Source organism: Nycticebus coucang, chromosome X (assembly GCF_027406575.1).
Source record: "Nycticebus coucang isolate mNycCou1 chromosome X, mNycCou1.pri, whole genome shotgun sequence".
Lineage (NCBI taxonomy): Eukaryota > Metazoa > Chordata > Mammalia > Primates > Lorisidae > Nycticebus > Nycticebus coucang.
In genome coordinates, this window is record NC_069804.1 from 133963741 (window position 1) to 133982385 (window position 18645).

Here is an 18645-nt window from a genome sequence, read left to right on the forward strand (position 1 = left end):
CTTTCCTAACTCAGGACACTATTTCAATAAAGAAATAACCTCCCGGCTCAGCGCCTATGGCTCAAGTGGCTAGGGCACCAGCCACATACACCTGAGCTGGCAGGTTTGAATCCAGCCTGGGGCCTGCCAAACAACAAAGACGGCTGCAACCACAAAATAGCCGGGCACTGTGGCGGGCGCCTGTAGTCCCAGCTACTTGGGAGGCAGAGACAGGAGAATCGCTTGAACCCAGGAACTGGAGGTTGCTGTGAGCTGTGATGCCACAGCACTCTACCCAGGGCAACAGCTTGAGGCTCTGTCTCAAAAATAAAAATAAAAATAAATAACCTCCCTAGCATTCATTTTCTTAATGTACTTATTTTCATCCTACTCAAGTGTTTCCAATACACAATTACTGAAACTAGGTAGACTTAAATCTTCAAAAATAATTTTATTAAAATATTTCAACACACATATCTCAAAACCTATATAACACCTGATGTTTCAAAGTTTCAAGGTACATTAATAAAGAATGGAGATTGGCAGCACCCGTAGCTCACTGGGTAGGGCGCCAGCCACATACACCCAGGCTGGAAGGTTCAAACCTAGACCGGGCCAGCTAAACAGCAATGACAACTGCAAAAAAAAAAAAAAAAAAATAGCTGGGTGTTGTGGCAGGCGGCTGTAATCCCAGCTACTTGGGAGGCTGAATCAAGAGAACCATTTAGGGCGGCCCCTGTGGCTCAGTGGGTAGGGTGCCAGCCCCATATACCAAGGGTGGCGGGTTCGAACCCAGCCCCGGGCGTTGTGGCGGGCGTTGTGGCGGGTGCCTGTAGTCCCAGCTACTCGGAAGGCTGAGGCCTAAGCCCAGGTGATGGAGGTTGCTGTGAGCTGTGACGCCACAGTGCTCTACCGAAGGCGACAAAGTGAAACTCTGTCTCTAAAACAAAAAAAAAACAAACAGAGAATCACTTAAACCCTTGAGGTTGCTGTGAGCTGTGATACCATAGCATTCTACCAAATGTGACATGGTAACACTTTGTCTCAAAAAATAATAATATGGGCTCAGCGCCTATGGCTCAAGTGGCTAAGGCACTAGCTCATACACCTGAGCTGGCGGGTTCAAATCCAACCCAGGCCAGCCAAACAACAATGATGGCTGCAACCAAAAAATAGCTAGGCGTTGTGGTGGGCGCCTGTAGTTCCAGCTACTTGGGAGGTGGAGGCAGGAGACTCGCTTGAGCCCAGGAGTTGGAGGTTGCTGTGAGCTGTGATGCCACAACACTCTATCCAGGGTGACAGCTTGAGACTCTGTCTCAAAAAATAACAATAATAATAATAATAATAATAATGATAATAATATGGCTCGGCACCTGTGGCTCAGTGGCTAGGGCGCCATCCACATACACCAGAGGTGGTGGGTTTGAACCCAGCCCGGGCCTGCCAAACAGCGATGACAACTACAACAAAAAAATAGCCAGGCATTGCGGCAGGTACCTGTAGTCCCAGCTACTTGGGAGGCTGAGGCAAGAGAATCGCTTAAGTCCAAGAGTTGGAGTACTGTGAGCTGTAACGTCACAGCACTCTACCAAGGGCTACATAGTGAGACCCTTGTCTCAAAAAATTAAATAAATAAATAAAAATAAAGAATGGAAATTAGGTTTTTTTCTGTAAATTACATCACTACCTCAGGAGGTTAACCATCCAATAACTTTAAATTTCTTATAAAAAGATAAACATAGGGCGGCGCCTGTGGCTCAGTCGGTAAGGCGCCGGCCCCATATACCGAGGGTGGCGGGTTCATACCCGGCCCCAGCTTAACTGCAACCAAAATATAGCCCGGCGTTGTGGCGGGCACCTGTAGTCTCAGCTACTCAGGAGGCTGAGGCAAGAGAATCGCTTAAGCCCAGGAGGTTGCTGTGAGCTGTGTGAGGCCACGGCACTCTACCGAGATCCATAAAGCGAGACTCTGTCTCTACAAAAAAAAAAAAAAAAAAGATAAACATACCCACTGGGCTGTAAAACAGCAAAGTCTGTGTATGGCCTTTCAATTTATACTCTGTTGGAATTAAAAATATCTGTCCTTCTTCCAGGCATTATATGTAAAATTGGGTATTAATTACAACAGACTTGCAAAGTTTTATGTATGTGCCTTATCCTCTAATATACCAGATAAGGTGAGATACATATTTGAAAGAAAACCTAGTACTCATGTAACAGATTTCTAGTTTCATGAAGAGGTCACAACTAGGACCCCAATCTTATGACATTTTCAAAGAATCTACCATAATTTTAAAAATATTCTACTCCCTGGGAGTTGCTATTTAGTCTTACTGATACAATTAAAAATACCAATGAGTGAACTAAAAATTACATATGTATGGAATAAAACATAGACCACCAGTCTTGCTTTATACAAACCAATTATATGTCTATTGTTTTGTGGTGAGTTTGGACAAGTGCTTGCTTCTCCTGCTTAAACAAACAAACAAAAAAAGATTCTGCTCCTACCTTATCCTTCTTATCCTGCCGGGCATAAGGAAAGCAGGGGATGACTGCAGTAACCCGGCTGGCTGAAGCAATCTTACAGGCATTAATCATTATCAAAAGCTCCATTAAATTGTCATTGATTTCACCACAACCACTCTGAACAATGTAGACATCCTCTCCACGTACACTTTCACCAATTTCCACACTGTAATAGGGAAAGAAAAACAACATACAATAGGTTTTTAAGCACTATACAGTCAGCCCTCCACATTGTTGGGTTCCACAACCATGGATCTAATCAACCACAGATCATAACGACACATCGAAAATATTTGAAAAAAGAATTACACCTGTACAGAACACATAGACTGTTTCTTGACATTATGCTTTTTTGTTTTTTTGAGACAGAATCTCACTTTGTTGCCCTCAGTAGAGTGCCTTGGCATCACAGCAACCTCAAATTCCTGGGCTCAAGCAATCCTCTTGCCTCAGCTTCCCAAGTAGCTGGGACTATAGGCACCCACTTTGGCTCTGTAGCACAATGGACAGCACATTGGACTTGTATATAGGCACCTGCTATAATGCCCGGTTATTTTTTAGAGTCAGGTCTCATTCTTGCTGAGGGTCATCTGGAACCCCTAAGCTCAAGTGATCCACCTGCCTCAGCCTCCCAGAGTGCTAGGATTTCAGGCGTGAGCCACCACATTTGGCATTGTCATTATTTTCTAAATATACAGTATAATAGCTATTTATATAGCATTCACACTATATTCACTTATTAATACCCAATATTATAAGTAATCTAGAGATGATAAAAAGTATACAGCAGGATGTACATAGGTTATATGCAAATACTACGTCATTTTACATAAGGGACTTGAGCACTGGGGGATACTGGTATCTGATGTGGATCCCGGGACCAATACCCCTTGAATACAGAGAGATGGCTGTACAATACTTCTACAGATACTAAGTAAAGTCTAAGCATAGCTTCAGCTTGGTGTGGTGGCTCACGCCTGTAATCCTAGCACTCTGAGCTCACAGGTCTGAGACCAGCCTGAGCCAGAGAGAGACCTCATCTCTAAAAACAGCCAGGCATTGTGGTGGGCACATGTAGTCCCAGCTATTTGGGAGGCTGAGGCAAGAGAATTGCTTGAGCCCGAGAGTCGGAGGTTGCTGAGAGCTGTGAAGTCACAACACTCTATGAGGGCGACAAAGTGAGACTCTCGTCTCAAATAAATAAATAAATATTAAAAATCCATATGCTAGTTACTGTCCTAGATGCTAGGGAAACAATAGTGAATAAAACAGATGTGGTCCTTGCCCTCATTCCATGCTAACTATTTTGGTCCAATCAGTGAGTCTTGTTTAATAAAAATGGATAGATGGCTCGGCGCCCGTAGCACAATGGTTACTTACAGCACCAGCCACATACACCCAGGCTGGTGGGTTCAAACCCGATCTGGGCCAGCTAAACAATGTCAACTACAACAATGTCAACTACAACAACAACAAAAAAAAATCACCGGGCATTGTGGCAGACACCTGTAGTCCCAGTTACTTGGGAGGCTGAGGCAAGAGAATTACTTGAGTCCAAGAGTTTGAGGTTGCTGTGAGTGGTGATGCCACAGCACTATACCGAGAGCAACATAGTGAGACTCTGTCTCAAACAAAATAAATAAGTAAAACAGCATAAGTAATTAATCCAATTATGGAGTAGGGCTATTGCAGTCTCATCGCTACTTCCTTTCCTATTCTGAACGAATGGGTTTACTTTGCTTTTGAACCAGTCCTTTTGGCTATGATGCCTATGGAAGCCCCCCCAACAGCTGTTGGGATTTTTTGTCCTGCTAGTTTCATTTTTCCTATAACCTCATCAAGATAAAAACTGTAAGGCGTTAAAAAAAAAAAAAAAGAATGGCATTCATTTATATTGTAAAGCAAGAAAAATAAAAGCAAATAAACAGTATCATCTGAGATTTCTGGCAGCCAAGCAAAAAAGAAAACACATTAGTTTAGGATACCTGAAGATAAATATTCTTCAGGCACGGAATTCAAGAAGTATTTTATACCATGGATCTTCATGCTAAACATTTATTACTTGCTCAAGTCAATAATCTAAGATCCTACACCTCAGGAAACTAGGAAAAGGCCAGGCACGGTGGCTCATGCCTGTAATCCTAGCACTCTGGGAGGCCAGGCGGGTGGATTGCTTGAGCTCACAGGTTCGAGACCAGCTTCAGCAAGAACAAGACTCCATCTCTATTAAAAGTAGAAAAACTGAGGCAAGAGGATTGCTTGAGACTAAGAGTTGGAGGCTGGGCTGGGCACCCGTAGCTCAGTGGTTAGGGCGCTGGCCACAAATACCGGAGCTGGTGGGTTCAAACCTGGGCCAGGCCTGCTAAAACAAAAAATACAGCCAGGCATTGTGGCAGGCACCTGTACTCTGGCTACTTGGGAGGCTGAGCCAAGAGAATCGCATGAGCCCAAGAGTTTGAGTTTGCTGTGAGCTATGATGGCACGGCACAGCGCTCTACCCAGGGAGACAGCTTGAGACTCTGTCTCAAAAAAACAAACAAACAAACAACAACAAAAAAAAAAAAAAACAGAAAGTAGGGGCTTGGTGCCCGTAGCTCAGTGAGTAGGGCTCTAGCCACATACACCAAAGCTGGTGGGTTCAAGCCTGGCCCAGGCCTGCTAAACAACGATAATTGCAACCCAAAAAATAGCCAGACATTGTGGGATAGTCCCAGCTACTCGGGAGGCTGAGGCAAGAGAATTGATTGGGCCCAAGAGTTTGAGATTGCTGTGAGCTATGACACTACAGCACTCTACTGAGAGCGACATAGTGAGACTCTGTCTCAAAAAAAAAAAGGTAAGAAAGAAACTAGGAAAAGAGCAAAATAACCCCCAAGCAAGCAGAGGGAAGAAAATAACCATAAGAGCTGAAATCAGTACAACTGGCAACAGGAAAACAATAGAAAAAAGTCAATGAAACAAAAAGCTAGTTCTGGGGGGAAAGGGAATAATCAATAAAACTGATAAACCTCTAGGAAGACTGACACAAAAAGCTTCACTGGAGAATTCTACCAAGCATTTAAAGAATTAACACCAATTTGGGGCAATCTTTTCCAGAAAATAGATGAGGGAATTGTTTCTAACTTGCTTTATAGAGCCAGTATTAATCAGATACCAAAACCAGACAAAGCCAATATGAAAAGGAAAACTATAGAGGAAGAGGAGGAGAAAGGTGGATGTCGTTACAACAGGAAGGACCCTGGCGGTGATCTACCCGTTTTATGTTTTGGCCAGATCAATGTCAATATGCTGGTTGTCACACTGTACCACAGTTTTGCAAGAAAATTGTAGTTTGGAAAACCATGGGAACTTTGGGACAAGTGGATAATGGGCTCACTGGATTGCTCTGTATTATTTCTTACAAGTGCACGTCAATCCATAATTATCACAAAATTCAATTTCAACAAAAACTACATTATTATACCTTGTGTAGACTTGAGCAAACCATTGCTGTAGCCCTCAGAGAAACTGGAGGTCATAAAAGTATAACTAAAAACAACAGCACTGGCTGGGTGCCCGAAGCTCAGTGAGTAGGGCATCAACCACATACACTGAGGCTAGCGGGTTCAAGACCGGCGTGGGCCTGCTAAACAATGAAAACTGGAAGCAAAAAATAGCTGGGTAGGCTCGGCACCTGTAGCTCAGCAGCGAGGGTGCCAGCCACATACACCGGGGCTGGCGGGTTCAAATCCAGCCTGAGCCTGCCAAACAACAATGACAACTCCAGCCAAAAAATAGCAGGGTGTTGTGGCAGGTGCCTGTAGCCCCAGCTACTTGGGAGGCGGAGGCAATAGAGTTGCTTAAGCCCAGGAGTTTGAGGTTGCTGTGGGCTGTGACGCCACAGCACTATACCGAGGGTGGCATAGTGAAACTGTGTCTCAAAACAAAAACAAAAACAACAGCACTTCTGTAGTCAGTCGAAAGAACTTAGTCTAAATGTATTATTTTCTGACAAGCTATGTATTACTATGAGGGAATCTGGAGAATAGTTAACTTGAGAAATTGCTCATTTCAAAATATTTTCTCCCTAGCGTCTCACCAGCCACACTCTTTCTTTACATCCCTTGAACACCCATTACTACTTCACAGCCTCTATGCTTCTCTCCACTCCCTGTAATGCTCTTCCTACAACTACCTCACACACTTCAGGTCCCCAGTCGAAATACCTTCCTTCCCTGACCATGTTATCAAAAAATGATCTCTCGAAGGCTGGGTGTGGTGGCTCACACCTGTAATCCCACCACTCTAAGAGGCCCAGGCGGGCAGATTGCCTTGAGCTCATGATTTGGAGACCAGCCGGAGCCAGAGTGAGACTCCATCTCTAAAAATAGCTGACATTGTGGCAGACACCTATAGTCCTAGCTACTCGCAAGGCTAAGGCGAGAGAATCGCTCGAGCCCAAGAGTCTGAGGTTGCTGTGAGCTATGATGCCAAGGCACTCTACCAGGGTGGGATGGGGGCAACAAAGTGAGACTCTGTCTCAAAAAAAAAAAAAATCAGGATCTCCTGGAAAATCTATAAAATTAAAAGTGACTTAAAAATCATATCAAACACTTAAACTATATGGACCTAATTCCCATATTGTTTCAAACAAAACCCCCCATATTTATCAGCTGGTATATTAGAACACTGTTGACATTAAGGGACTAGACATTAAGTGATTACCGTTAATTTTTTAGGCTTGATAATGGTATTGTGGTTACTAATATATACATGGGTGATAAAGTACTGTGTTTGCTTCACAATAATTCAATTGTGGGAGTTATGTGCAAAAAGGAAATAGATGAAACATGAGTAGCCATAATTGGATAACTGCTGAGATGTGTAATGGGTACTAGGAGTAGGGGGTGATCATTATACCATTTTCTCTACTTATGTTTGAAATGTTCCATAACAAAAAGTTAAACAAAGTGGGCTTGGCACTTGTACCTCAGTGGATAGGGTACCAGCCACATGCACGGGGGCTGGTAAGTTCAAACCCAGCCCAGGCTTGCTAAACAATGACAAGAACAACAACAAATATAGCTGGGCATTGTGGCAGGCACCTTTAGTCCCAGCTATTTGGGAGGCTGAGGCAAGAGAACTGCTTAAGCCCAGGAGTTTGAGGTTGCTATGAGCTATGATGCCACAGCACTCTACTGAGGGTGACAAAATAAAGCTCTGTCTCAAAAAAAAAAAAATATGTTAAACAAAATGATCCTCCCCAGGTATTTTCTCATCACCCCGGGTTATTCCCTTCCGCATACCTACCACAATTTATTTCCACCTTATTATGTATGTTACTTGTTTATTGTCTGTCTCCACTAGAATGCAAGGACCAGATCTGTCATGCTTATTGGTATCCCCAGCCAGTTAGTATTAATAGGAAAAATTAAGTAATTATTTTATGTCAAATTCTAGGCACAATTACTGTAGTAGATCCGTTGCATGTGGTTTCTTAACAAACTGTATTTGTGACTATTATGAAAAATACTTCAAATCCAGCTTGGCGCCTGTGGCTCAAGCGGCTAAGGCGCCAGCCACATACACCTGAGCTGGCGGGTTCGAATCCAGCCCGGGCCCAAACAACAATGACGGCTGCAACCAAAAAACAGCCAGGCGTTGTGGCGGGTGCCTGTAGTCCCAGCTACTTGGGAGGTGGAGACAGGAGACTCGCTTGAGCCCAGGAGTTTGAGGTTGCTGTGAGCTATGATGCCACAGGGCAACAGCTTGGTTCTGTCTCAAAAAAAAAAAAATAGTTCAAATCCTTTCTTGAAAGCAGGTGAGGTACTAGTTATAAAATTAAACATCAGAGAACATCAGCTAAATGCATAGCTTTAGTAGAGGGGATTACTTTAAAAATTATATATCCCAACATCACATAAGGCTTGAAGTCTAATTTTTAAAATCATGCACCATCCAACACAATCACTAGTACCATTTTTGTTATTATTTGACTCAATAACCAGCAGTTCACATATTTCCCAAGGCCAAACTTAAAATTAAAATGTATCCTAAGCAGCTCCACGCCTGTAGCTCAGTGGCTAGGGCGCCAGCCACATACACTGGAGCTGGTGGGTTCATATCAAGCCAGGCCTGCCAAATAGTGACAAATACAATAAAAAAATAGCTAGGTGTTGTGTGTGCCCCAGCTACTTGGGAGGTTGAGGAAAGAGAATAGCTTAAGCCCAAGAGTTGGAGGTTGCTGTGAGCTGTGATACAACGGCACTCTACCCAGGGTGACATAGTGAGATTGTCTCAAAAAAAAAAAAAAAATGTATCCTAAGCATAGACAGATATTTGTTATGATAAGGCATGTACTCATTTAACTTGTGCAAGTTATTTAACTGTTAAAAATAAAGTGGTACTGGCTCGGCGCCTGTAGGACAGTGGTTACAGCACCAGCCACATACAATGAAAGTGACAGGTTTGAATCCAGCCAGGCCAGCTAAACAACAATGACAAGTACAACAAGAAAATAGCTAGATGCTGTGGCAGGCTCCTATAGTCCCAGCTACTTGGGAGGCTGAGGCAAGAGAATCGCTTAAGCCCAAGAGTATGAGGTTGCTGTGAACTGTGACACCACGGTACTCTACCAAGGGCAACATAATGAGACTCTGTCTCAAAAAAAGAAAAAGGTGGTACAAGTAAACTTAAGACACTGACTTGTTGGCTCAGCACCTGTGGCTCAAGGGGCTAAGGCGCCAGTCACATACACCTGAGCTGGCGGGTTCGAATCCAGCCCGGCCCGCCAAACAACAATGATGGCTACAACCAAAAAAAAGCCTGGTGTTGTGGCGGGCGCCTGTGGTCCCAGCTACTTGGGAGGGCAGAGGCAGGAGACTCACTTGAGCTCAGGATTTGGAGGTTACTGTAAGCTATGATGCCACCGCACTCTACCCAGGGCAAAAGCTTGAGGCTCTGTCTCAAAAAAAAAAAAAAAAAGATACTGACTTGTTTTACTATGTATAATTTGAATTTTACTTATTAAGACCAATTTTTCCCTGTAGTTATACTATAACACACAGATCTTGACAATAGGTCCATGAAAGGCGCTCATTATAAAGCCTGGTCAATGAACAATCTGTGGTTTCCTCTAAATCTAAGAGATGAGGTATGGCAGTGCTTGAAGGAAGAACAGTTGTGCCTAAAACTTGTTTGTTCCTAATATAATCTATTAGGTGGAAAGACCTAGTTCAGCATTTTAGAGGGTAACACTCTTTGTTCTCTCCCTCTAGTTAATGTAGTGTTCTCCAAATGGCTTTGTGCCAATCATTCTCCCAGCTGTTTTAGAGAGGGGACAGAACCAGCTATATCTATCCAATGAGTGAGAAAACCAGCTTCCTCTTTTTCCCTTTCCTTTAGCATTAGGCATAAGTGCATCCAATTGGCAATGAATATTAAAAAGCAAAAATGAAATACAGCCAACCGAAAAGATGGATGATATTCTTAAGAACACCTCAAGAATTCAGACTATGGAGATATTGGCATGTGCAAAATACATAGGATTAACTAACTAAAGGGTACAATTCTTAGGAAAATCCTAGGTAACCAAACTTAAAGTCTTTCTCCTCTCAGCCAATACAGAATTAACCAAATAAACCAGTTATTTAGCAATACTGAAGAGAACAGAGTGAAAAGTTTAGTATATACAATTATTTTTTTTGAGACAGTCTCAAGCTGTCGCCCTGGGTAGAGTGCTATGGCATCACAGCTCACAGTAACTTCCAACTCTTGGGCTTAAGTGATTCTCTTGTCTCAGCCTCCCAAGTAGCTGGGACTACAGGCGCCTGCCACAATGCCCAGCTTATTTTTCTGTGTTGGAGTTATCACTGTTGTTTAGCAGGTCTGGGCTTGGTTCGAACCTGAGAGTCTCAGTGGATGTGGCAGGCGCCCTAAGCACTGAGCTACAGGTGTCAAGCCAGTATATACAAATTTTAAAAGCCAGTTGAGGCCAAGCACAGTAGCTCACACCTGTAAACCCAGCACTCTGGGAGGCCGAGGCCAGTGGATCACTTGAGCTCTGGAGTTTCAGACCAGCCTGAGGAAGATGAAGACTGTCTCTATTAGCTGGGCATTGCGATGGGCACCTGTAGTCCTAGCTACTTGGGAGGCAGAAGCAAGAGAACTGCTTGAGCCCAAAAGTATGAGGTTGTGGTGACCTAGGCCAAGGCCAAGGCACTCTATACCCAGGAAGACAGAGTAAGACCCTGTCTCAGTAATAATAATAATAATAATAACAATAATAATAATAATAATAAAGCTTAGGTGGCGCCTGTGGCTCAGTGAGTAAGACACGGGATCCATATACCGAGGGTGGCGGGTTTGAACCCTGCCCCAGCCAAACTGCAACAAAAAAAAGCTAGGCGTTGTGGCGGGCACCTGTAGTCCCAGCTTCTCGGGAGGCTGAGGCAAGACAATCGCCTAAGCCCAAGAGCTGGAGGTTGCTGTGAGCTGTGACATCACAGCACTCTACTAAGGGCGACAAAGTAAGACTCTGTCTCTAAAAAAAGAAAAAAAAAAAGCTTAACCTAATTAAGAGAAAATCCATTTCTTAAAAGTCTCACTGCCATATTTACCTTCCTTTTCAGCTGAAAGGATAATGCATAGTGGCCATGACTTTGTTACAGACCAAAACACAATAGGTAATTCCAACACCACCTGCTACTCTGGTAAGAAAGGTTACCAGGTAGTCTAGTGGGGCTATCCATTTACTTGACACATTAGCCACAAGGACAGAACAGGACTTCCAAATGAGTAAGATCAGAGCAGCTTGCAATATGTAGAAAGCAAAACTTGCAACTCATTTTACCTTGGCTAATTGAACAGTCTGTGCTTTTGGAAGGAGAGGGATAGGAAGAGGATCTTAAGGACATTGTGACCAAACACGAAGCTGAGCAAGATCAGCCACACCCAGTGGTCGGGCACAGTGCTCATCCTGGGCATTCCTAGTGTAGCCTCCAGGACCACCAAGAGACAGGGTCTTGCTCTGCCACCCAGACTACAGTGCATAGTACAATCATGGCTTACTGCAGCCTTTAACTCCTGGGCTCAAGTGATCCTCTCATCTCAGCCTCCAGGCATGAACCACCACACCTGATTCCTCCTAGGGATTTATTCTAAAAAAAAAATCAGAAATGGTTAAAGATTTATGTTTAAGTATTTAAATATAGGCCAAGCACAGTGGGTCATGCCTGTAATCCTAGCACTCTGGGAAAACAAGGTGGACTGCTTGAGCTCAGGAGTTCAAGACCAGACTGGGCAAGAGTGAAACCCCATCTCTACTAAAAAAAGAAAAATTAGCTGGGTGTTGTGGTGGGCACCTGTATTCCAAGCTACTTGGGAGGCTGAGGCAAGAGGATTGCTTGGGCCCAAGAGTTTGAAGTTGCTGTGAGCTATGACGCTACAGCACTCAACCCAGGGTGACAGAGTGAGACTGTCTCAAAAAATACATAAATAAATAAGATTATGGTATACACCTATAATCTCAGCACTTGTGGAGGCCAAGATAGGAGGATCAACTTGCAGCCAGGAGTTTAAGACCAGCCTCCACAACATAGTGAGACCTCATATCTATAAAAAATAATTTTTAAAAAAAATCATCTTGGCTCGGCACCCATAGCTCAGCTAGGGTGCAGGCCACATACAGTGGGGCTGGTGGGTTCCAACCTGGCCCGGGCCAGCTAAACAACAATGACAACTGCAATTAAAAAATAACCAGGTGTTGTGGCAGACGCCTGTAGTCCCAGCTACTTGGGAGGCTGAGGCAAGAGAATCGCTTAAGCCCAGGAGTTGGAGGTTGCTGTGAGCTGTCTCAAAAAATACATAAATAAATAAGATTATGGTATACACCTACAATCTCAGCACTTGGGGAGGCCAAGATAGGAGGATCAACTTGCAGCCAGGAGTTTAAGACCAGCCGCCACAACATAGTGAGACCTCATATCTATAAAGAATAATTTTTAAAAAATCATCTTGGCTCGGCATCCATAGCTCAGCTGTTAGGGTGGTATCTACCCAGGGCGACAGCTTGAGGCTGTCTCAAATAAATAAATAAAAAGATTTAAAAGAAAAAAGGGCAGCGCCTGTGGCTCAGTGAGTAGGGTGCCGGCCCCCATATATGGAGGGTGCTGGGTTCAAACCCAGCCCTGGCCAAACTGCAAAAAAAAAATGGCCGGGCATTGTGGTGGGTGCCTGTAGTCCCAGCTACTTAGGAGGCTGAGGCAAGAGAATCACCTAAGCCCAAGAGCTGGAGGTTGCTGTGAGCTGTGATGCCATAGGACTCTACTGAGGGCGACAACGTGAGACTCTGTGTCTTACAAAAAAAAAAAAGAAAAGTAAAGAAAAAAAGATTAAAAAAAAATCATCCAGTGTGGTAACACACACCTGTAGTCCCAGATACTCAGGAGGCTGAGGCAGTAAGATTGCTCGAGCCTAGGAGTTCAAGGCTGCAGTGAGCTCTGTGATCATACGTTACTGTACTCCTGCTGGGGCAACACAGCAAAACCCTGTCTCAAAATAAAAATAAAATTATGGTATAAACACATCTATTTAAAATCACATAGATCGGGCGGCGCCTGTGGCTCAAGGAGTAGGGCGCCGGTCCCATATGCCGGAGGTGGCGGGTTCAAACCTAGCCCCGGCCAAAAATAAATAAATAAATAAAATCACATAGATCTGTAGTGAGCTATGCTGATCAGGTGTCTGCACTAAGTTTGGCATCAATATGGTGACCTCCCGGGGGGGGGGGGCCACCAGGTTACCTAAGGAGGAAAGAACCGGCCCAGGTTGGAAACGGAGCAGGTCAAAACCCCCATGCTGATCTGTAATGGGATCGCACCTGTGAACAGCCACTGCACTCCAGCCTGGGCAACACAGCGAGACCCCATCTCTTATTTCTTTATTTTTTTTTGAGACAGAGTATGTTTCGTTATGTTGCCCTTGGCAGAGTGCCGTGGCGTCACTGCTCACAGGAGCCTCAAACTCTTGGGCTTAAGGCACTACAGGCACCCTCCAGAATGCCTGACTTTTTTTTTTGTTGCAGTTGTTATTGTTGTTTAGCAGGCCCAGGCCAGGTTCAAACCCGCCACCCTTGGTGCATGTGGCCGGCGCCTTATCCACTGTGCTACAGGCGCTGAGCTGAGACCTGTCTCTTAAAAAAAAATAAAACAAGGGCGGCACATGTGGCTCAAAGGGGTAGGGCGCCGGCCCCATATGCCGGAGGTGGTGGGTTCAAACTCAGCCCCGGCCAAAAAACTGCAAAAAAATAATAATACTAATAATAAAATAAAATAAAATCACATAGACTAGCTAGGCACTATGGCATGCACCTGCACTCCTAGTTACTCTGGACGCAGCGGCAGGAGGATGACTTGAGCCCAGGAGTTTGAGACTGCAGTGCACTATGATTTATTTCCTTAGAATAAATCCCTAGGAGGAATCAGGTGTGGTAGCTCATGCCTGGTGGCTGAGATGAGAGGATCACTTGAGCCCAGGAATAGCCTGGTAATAGCCAATGCACTCCAGCCCAGGCAACAAAGTAAGATCCTGTCTCTTAAATAAAAAAATTTTTTTTTTGAGACAGAGCCTCAAGCTGTCGCCCTTGTGCCGTGGCATCACAACTCACAGCAACCTCCAACTCCTGGGTTCAAGCGATTCTCCTGCCTCCACCTCCCAAGTAGCTGGGACTACAGGCATCCGCCACAACACCCGGCTACTTTTTGGTTGCAGCCATCATTGTTTGGTGGGCCTGGGCTGGATTCGAACCCTCCAGCTCAGGTGTATGTGGCTGGTGCCTTAGCCTCTTGAGCCACAGGAGCCGAGCCAAAAAAAAATTTTTAATTAAGTAAAAAAGTTAAAATATATCACTAAATGGAGAAAACCATACATTTCTAAAAAGTATTTAACACACATAATAACACAAACATTTGGGAGGTCACAAATCAAAATGTGAAGTTTATTTTGGGTGGTAGAATTATGAGGGACATATCTTTTTTTCCTTCTGTCTTCTACTAAGGCTAAGGATTCAAACCAAGATTATCTGATTACAGGGCCTTAACTTTTTTTTTTTTTCTGTAGAGACAGTCTCACTTTATTGCCCTCGGTAGAGTGATGTGGCATCACACAGCTCACAGCAACCTCCAACTCCTGGGCTTAGGCGATTCTCTTGCCTCAGCCTCCTAAGTAGCTGGGACTACAGGCGCCCGCCACAATGCCTGGCAATTTTTTTGTTGCAGTTCAGCCGGGGCTGGGTTTGAACCTGCCATCCTGGGTATGTGGGGCTGGTGCCCTACCCACTGAGCCACAGGCGCTGCCCTACAGTGCCTTAACTTTTAACTTCTATTTCTATGTGTATGTTTCCTAAATAACTAAATAACTGAGGATGATCCTGATCTCAGAAGAAAAGCTACTCTGCTCAAGAGAACATCAACCCCTGAGATTTTGTGGAAATACATAGCAAATAGCAAAAAAAAAAACTGTTTTATTTATTCCCTAACTGATGATCCACAGCACCTACTGAGTTGCCCTGTACATGACCTTTAGATCCCAAGAGTCACCCAGGGCAGTAGTTAGGATGTCTGCAGCACAGAAGAGACAAAATGGCGAGGGGGGTGGCAGAGCTCCATAGACAACTTATTTGATTATGATAAATGAAGATATCAAAATGTCTAAGGAACCAAAAAGCTAATTATTAAGCCAGAGCCAAGGAAACCGTAGGGCTTATTCAAAATCTATCAGTAGAAAATGAAGTTGTTTGCCCCCTCCCCTCAACCTCACCCAACATAGCCTCAGGTTCAGGTATGTTGCATTATGCAGAATGCAGAAGGATTAAGACAAGGAGAAAATAAACTCTTCAGATTTTTCCTGGAAGCATAGAAAAAGGATTAAATAACCACAGGGGCCAAAGGAAACCTCTAAACTAAAAACATTCTTGTCCCTTAGCTATACTACCATTCACAAAAGTCTGGTACTGTTTTGTATTCTTTACTAAAGCCAGAGAACCCCGAAGGTTTGGTCAAAGCTAAAGACAGCAGCAATATGTAAGCCTCTTTTGACTAAGGTACTGCCCAGTTACAGATGGCAGTGTTTACAGTACATTTGCATCACAATCAGTGGCACTATAATCTGGGAAGCTGTCCTCCCTTACAGCAGACATTACTTTTATCACTTGGGTCTTAAAAAAAGATAAAGGAAGTTACAGTTGGAAACAAGTTTATCAAAAAAAAAAAAAAAAAAACTAAAGAATTTAGGAGAAATATTCAATGTAATCTTAACTAATCTAACAAATTATTAGGTGGAAACTGTCCCTTAACAGATGGCCTTATCTCTAAGACTGCAGGGTAGTGCTCTGATTTGATCAACAACATCACAACAAAACACAAAGTACACCTATCAGAACCAGAAGATCCTGCATTTAGGTGGAAGAAGAATTAAAAGAATCAGGTAATCAAGTTATCTCTAAGATGGTCCCATGCTGCTGGTAGAGGGTGGAAGGCAATGAAAAATATTCCAGTTGCAAAGCCCTGTCCAATCCAGTCTTCCAGTCCGTTATCTGTCCTCAATTATCTTAAAATTCAGGTATAAAATTGTTTCCTAAATTTCCCACTCCCTAGGAGAAGAGAAGTGGGCAAATCTAGGGTAGAATCTGTTATTGAAAAATATGCTTTTGCATTATCTATACCACTAGCTGCATGGGGAAGGTCAAAGATTCCAGAATTAAAGTCCCCTAGAATTTCTAGATGGCTTAAGCTGAGATGCTGGCCATCAAAGATGCAGTCAATGCATCATTTTAACTGATCAACTAGATTTATGGCTCCTATTACACGGTAGAAGATTCTAAAGATGTGAAAGGCCAATGCTTGCTGATATAAGGGACGTCCTCAGCAATAATTATGGCACCCACAATATATAATGCCAGCTTTCTTCAACACCAAACTGGACCCATGCCATTTCAAATGGGGGGGAAAAAATCTACTTCTTATACACCAGGAGAAAGACCAAGAGGACTCTGTACGCGTAAGGTTCTCCAATGCAAGCTAGTCCAAAAGCTGAAGCAAACCCAGTCCATCCTGGGTGGCTGGCTCAACAGCGAAGCAAAGCCACGTGGCCCTTCTAGTCGCTCTAGGCAGCCACTATCCACTGGGTTCTCCAGCCCTCGCCTTTAAACCCAGCAGCTTTACCTCACGCTCCATATTGACTCCACCCCACCGCACGGTAAGAATGAACGTGACCCTCCCGCGAGAGGTAAAATAACGGAAACAGCCCGTGAGGCACACTCACCACAGAGCTGCCACCTTCCCCTCTCTCCCAGTCCCTCAGAATTCAGGCGGCTGCCCCTTCTCCCCTACCCGCCGCCAACCGGGCGGATGAGGTCCGGTCGGGGTCCCAACTTGGTCCTTACCAGGTCTCCTGGTTGCTGAATTTCTTAGTCACCACCTTGCCTAGCTCCAGGCCCAAGCGGTCAGCAATTTTCTGGGATAAATCCTGGTGGGAACTGCCGCTGAAGATTTTGATATTCGGCATCCTAGCCAGCTTGCCCTAGAAACTCGTCGCTAAGCGATCACTGCTGCAGCGGAGAGCGCAACCGAGGTCGGCCCACAGACTCAATACCAACCTATGCACGCTGCTACTCCGCCATCTTACATTCCCGCCCCGCGCGCGGCTCTAAATTACCCAGCGCCTGGGAGGCGGGGTTAGCAAAGAAGTCCACACCCCGCCGGCGCGGATTAGCTGGGCGGGAGCGAGGGGCGGACTCTCGCTGTAGCTCGGCCTCTCTCAAGCATTGGCTGGAACGCTGTATGTGGGCGGGGCTACTTAGCCTCGCCCCCTATAGATAGACGGTTGGGTGTAGTGGGCTGGAGAGCGCGAAGATGACCGACTGGAGGTGAAGAGATGTAGGTGGAGGGATGAAGCGTAGATGGTTCCCGCTAGCGGGAAATCAGCCACGCTTGCTTTTTTTTTGTTTTCCTCTGCGCGAGAAAGTAAGTCTGGCTCTGGTTTACAGTTTCCTTTCAGAAAATCTGTTCATCAGGTTGGTAGCCACATGACTTTGCGTGTTTCTGAACACATTTTTTTCTCTCTTAAAAACGATAGGGCTGGGTGGCACCTGTGGCTCGAAGGAGTAGGGCACCGGCCCCATATGCAGGAGGTGGCGGGTTCAAACCCAGCCCCAACCAAACACTGCCAATAAATAAATAAATAAATAAATAATAAAAGTTAGAAAAAAAAACAATAGGGCTGAATTAAAACGCTTTTACATCACAGAGGCGCATCGACAGGGGTTATTTGCCCTTTGTCATTGCACAGTGTCGCCTTTGCCTGAAAGATAAATCCTAAGGGGAAAGTGACTGAAAACATGCTACCTGAATCTTGCAGGGACACTGCCAGAGGAAGGTGTGTTTTGTTTCTAATGCGAGGACCAAGTATGTTCAGACAGGTGAAGGACTGGAGTTTCCAAAATATCTGGGCCATAAAGGTCTGATTTACCTAACTTAAGAAAAGAAAGAAAAATAGTATACTGTTGAACTTAAGATGAAGAGTCTTGAAGGGATCAGAAAACCTGATTTATGGGTGGTGCCTGTGGCTCAAGGAGTAGGGCGCCGGTCCCATATGCCGGAGGTGGTGGGTTCAAACCCAGCCCCGGCCAAAAAACAAAAATAAATAAATAAATAAAGGTGTGGAACCCTTTAAAAACAAAAAAGAAAACCTGATTTATAGTCCAGTCTCCCTCATGTGAGCCTCAATTTCATACCCGCATGTTGCTAGTGTGGATTTTCCACCAGGTTTTTATTATTTTTATAATGATACTTGCTACGTGGACCAAAGTGAGCTTTTATTCTTAGACCATGTTGTCTTTAAGCATATTCCAACCACGGGTTAGGAGGAGAGAAGAATCATACAATTCTAGAATCAACACGGACAGCAGTGCTTATAATTACCAACTATAAAAATAGAGATCATCTAGCCTACCAACTTCATTTTGCATATGGTGAAACTGAGACAGAGGGGGAAGGGATTTGTCTAGCTGGCAAGAGCATAAAATACTCAAATCGGCCGGGTGCGGTGGCTCATGCCTGTATTCTAGCACTCTGGGAAACCGACGCGGGTGGATTGCGTGAG

General features: G+C 44.5%; 1 protein-coding gene across 2 annotated transcripts in view; it reads right to left on the bottom strand.

The window, feature by feature from the left end:
* Positions 1-17202, bottom strand: part of PRPS1 (phosphoribosyl pyrophosphate synthetase 1) — a 29040-nt gene extending 11838 nt beyond the window's left edge. The window contains exons 1-3 of one of the 2 annotated variants that reach the window (XM_053579455.1): positions 16928-17202; positions 2491-2674; positions 752-919 (exon numbers count right to left, since the gene is read on the bottom strand). In XM_053579455.1, coding sequence (XP_053435430.1) covers positions 752-919; positions 2491-2674; positions 16928-17049 — 474 coding nt within the window. In that variant the 5' untranslated portion in view covers positions 17050-17202. The remainder of the gene's footprint in view (positions 1-751; positions 920-2490; positions 2675-16927) is intronic. The other variant, XM_053579456.1, reaches the window with a different exon arrangement.
* Between the last annotated feature and the right edge of the window lie 1443 nt (positions 17203-18645).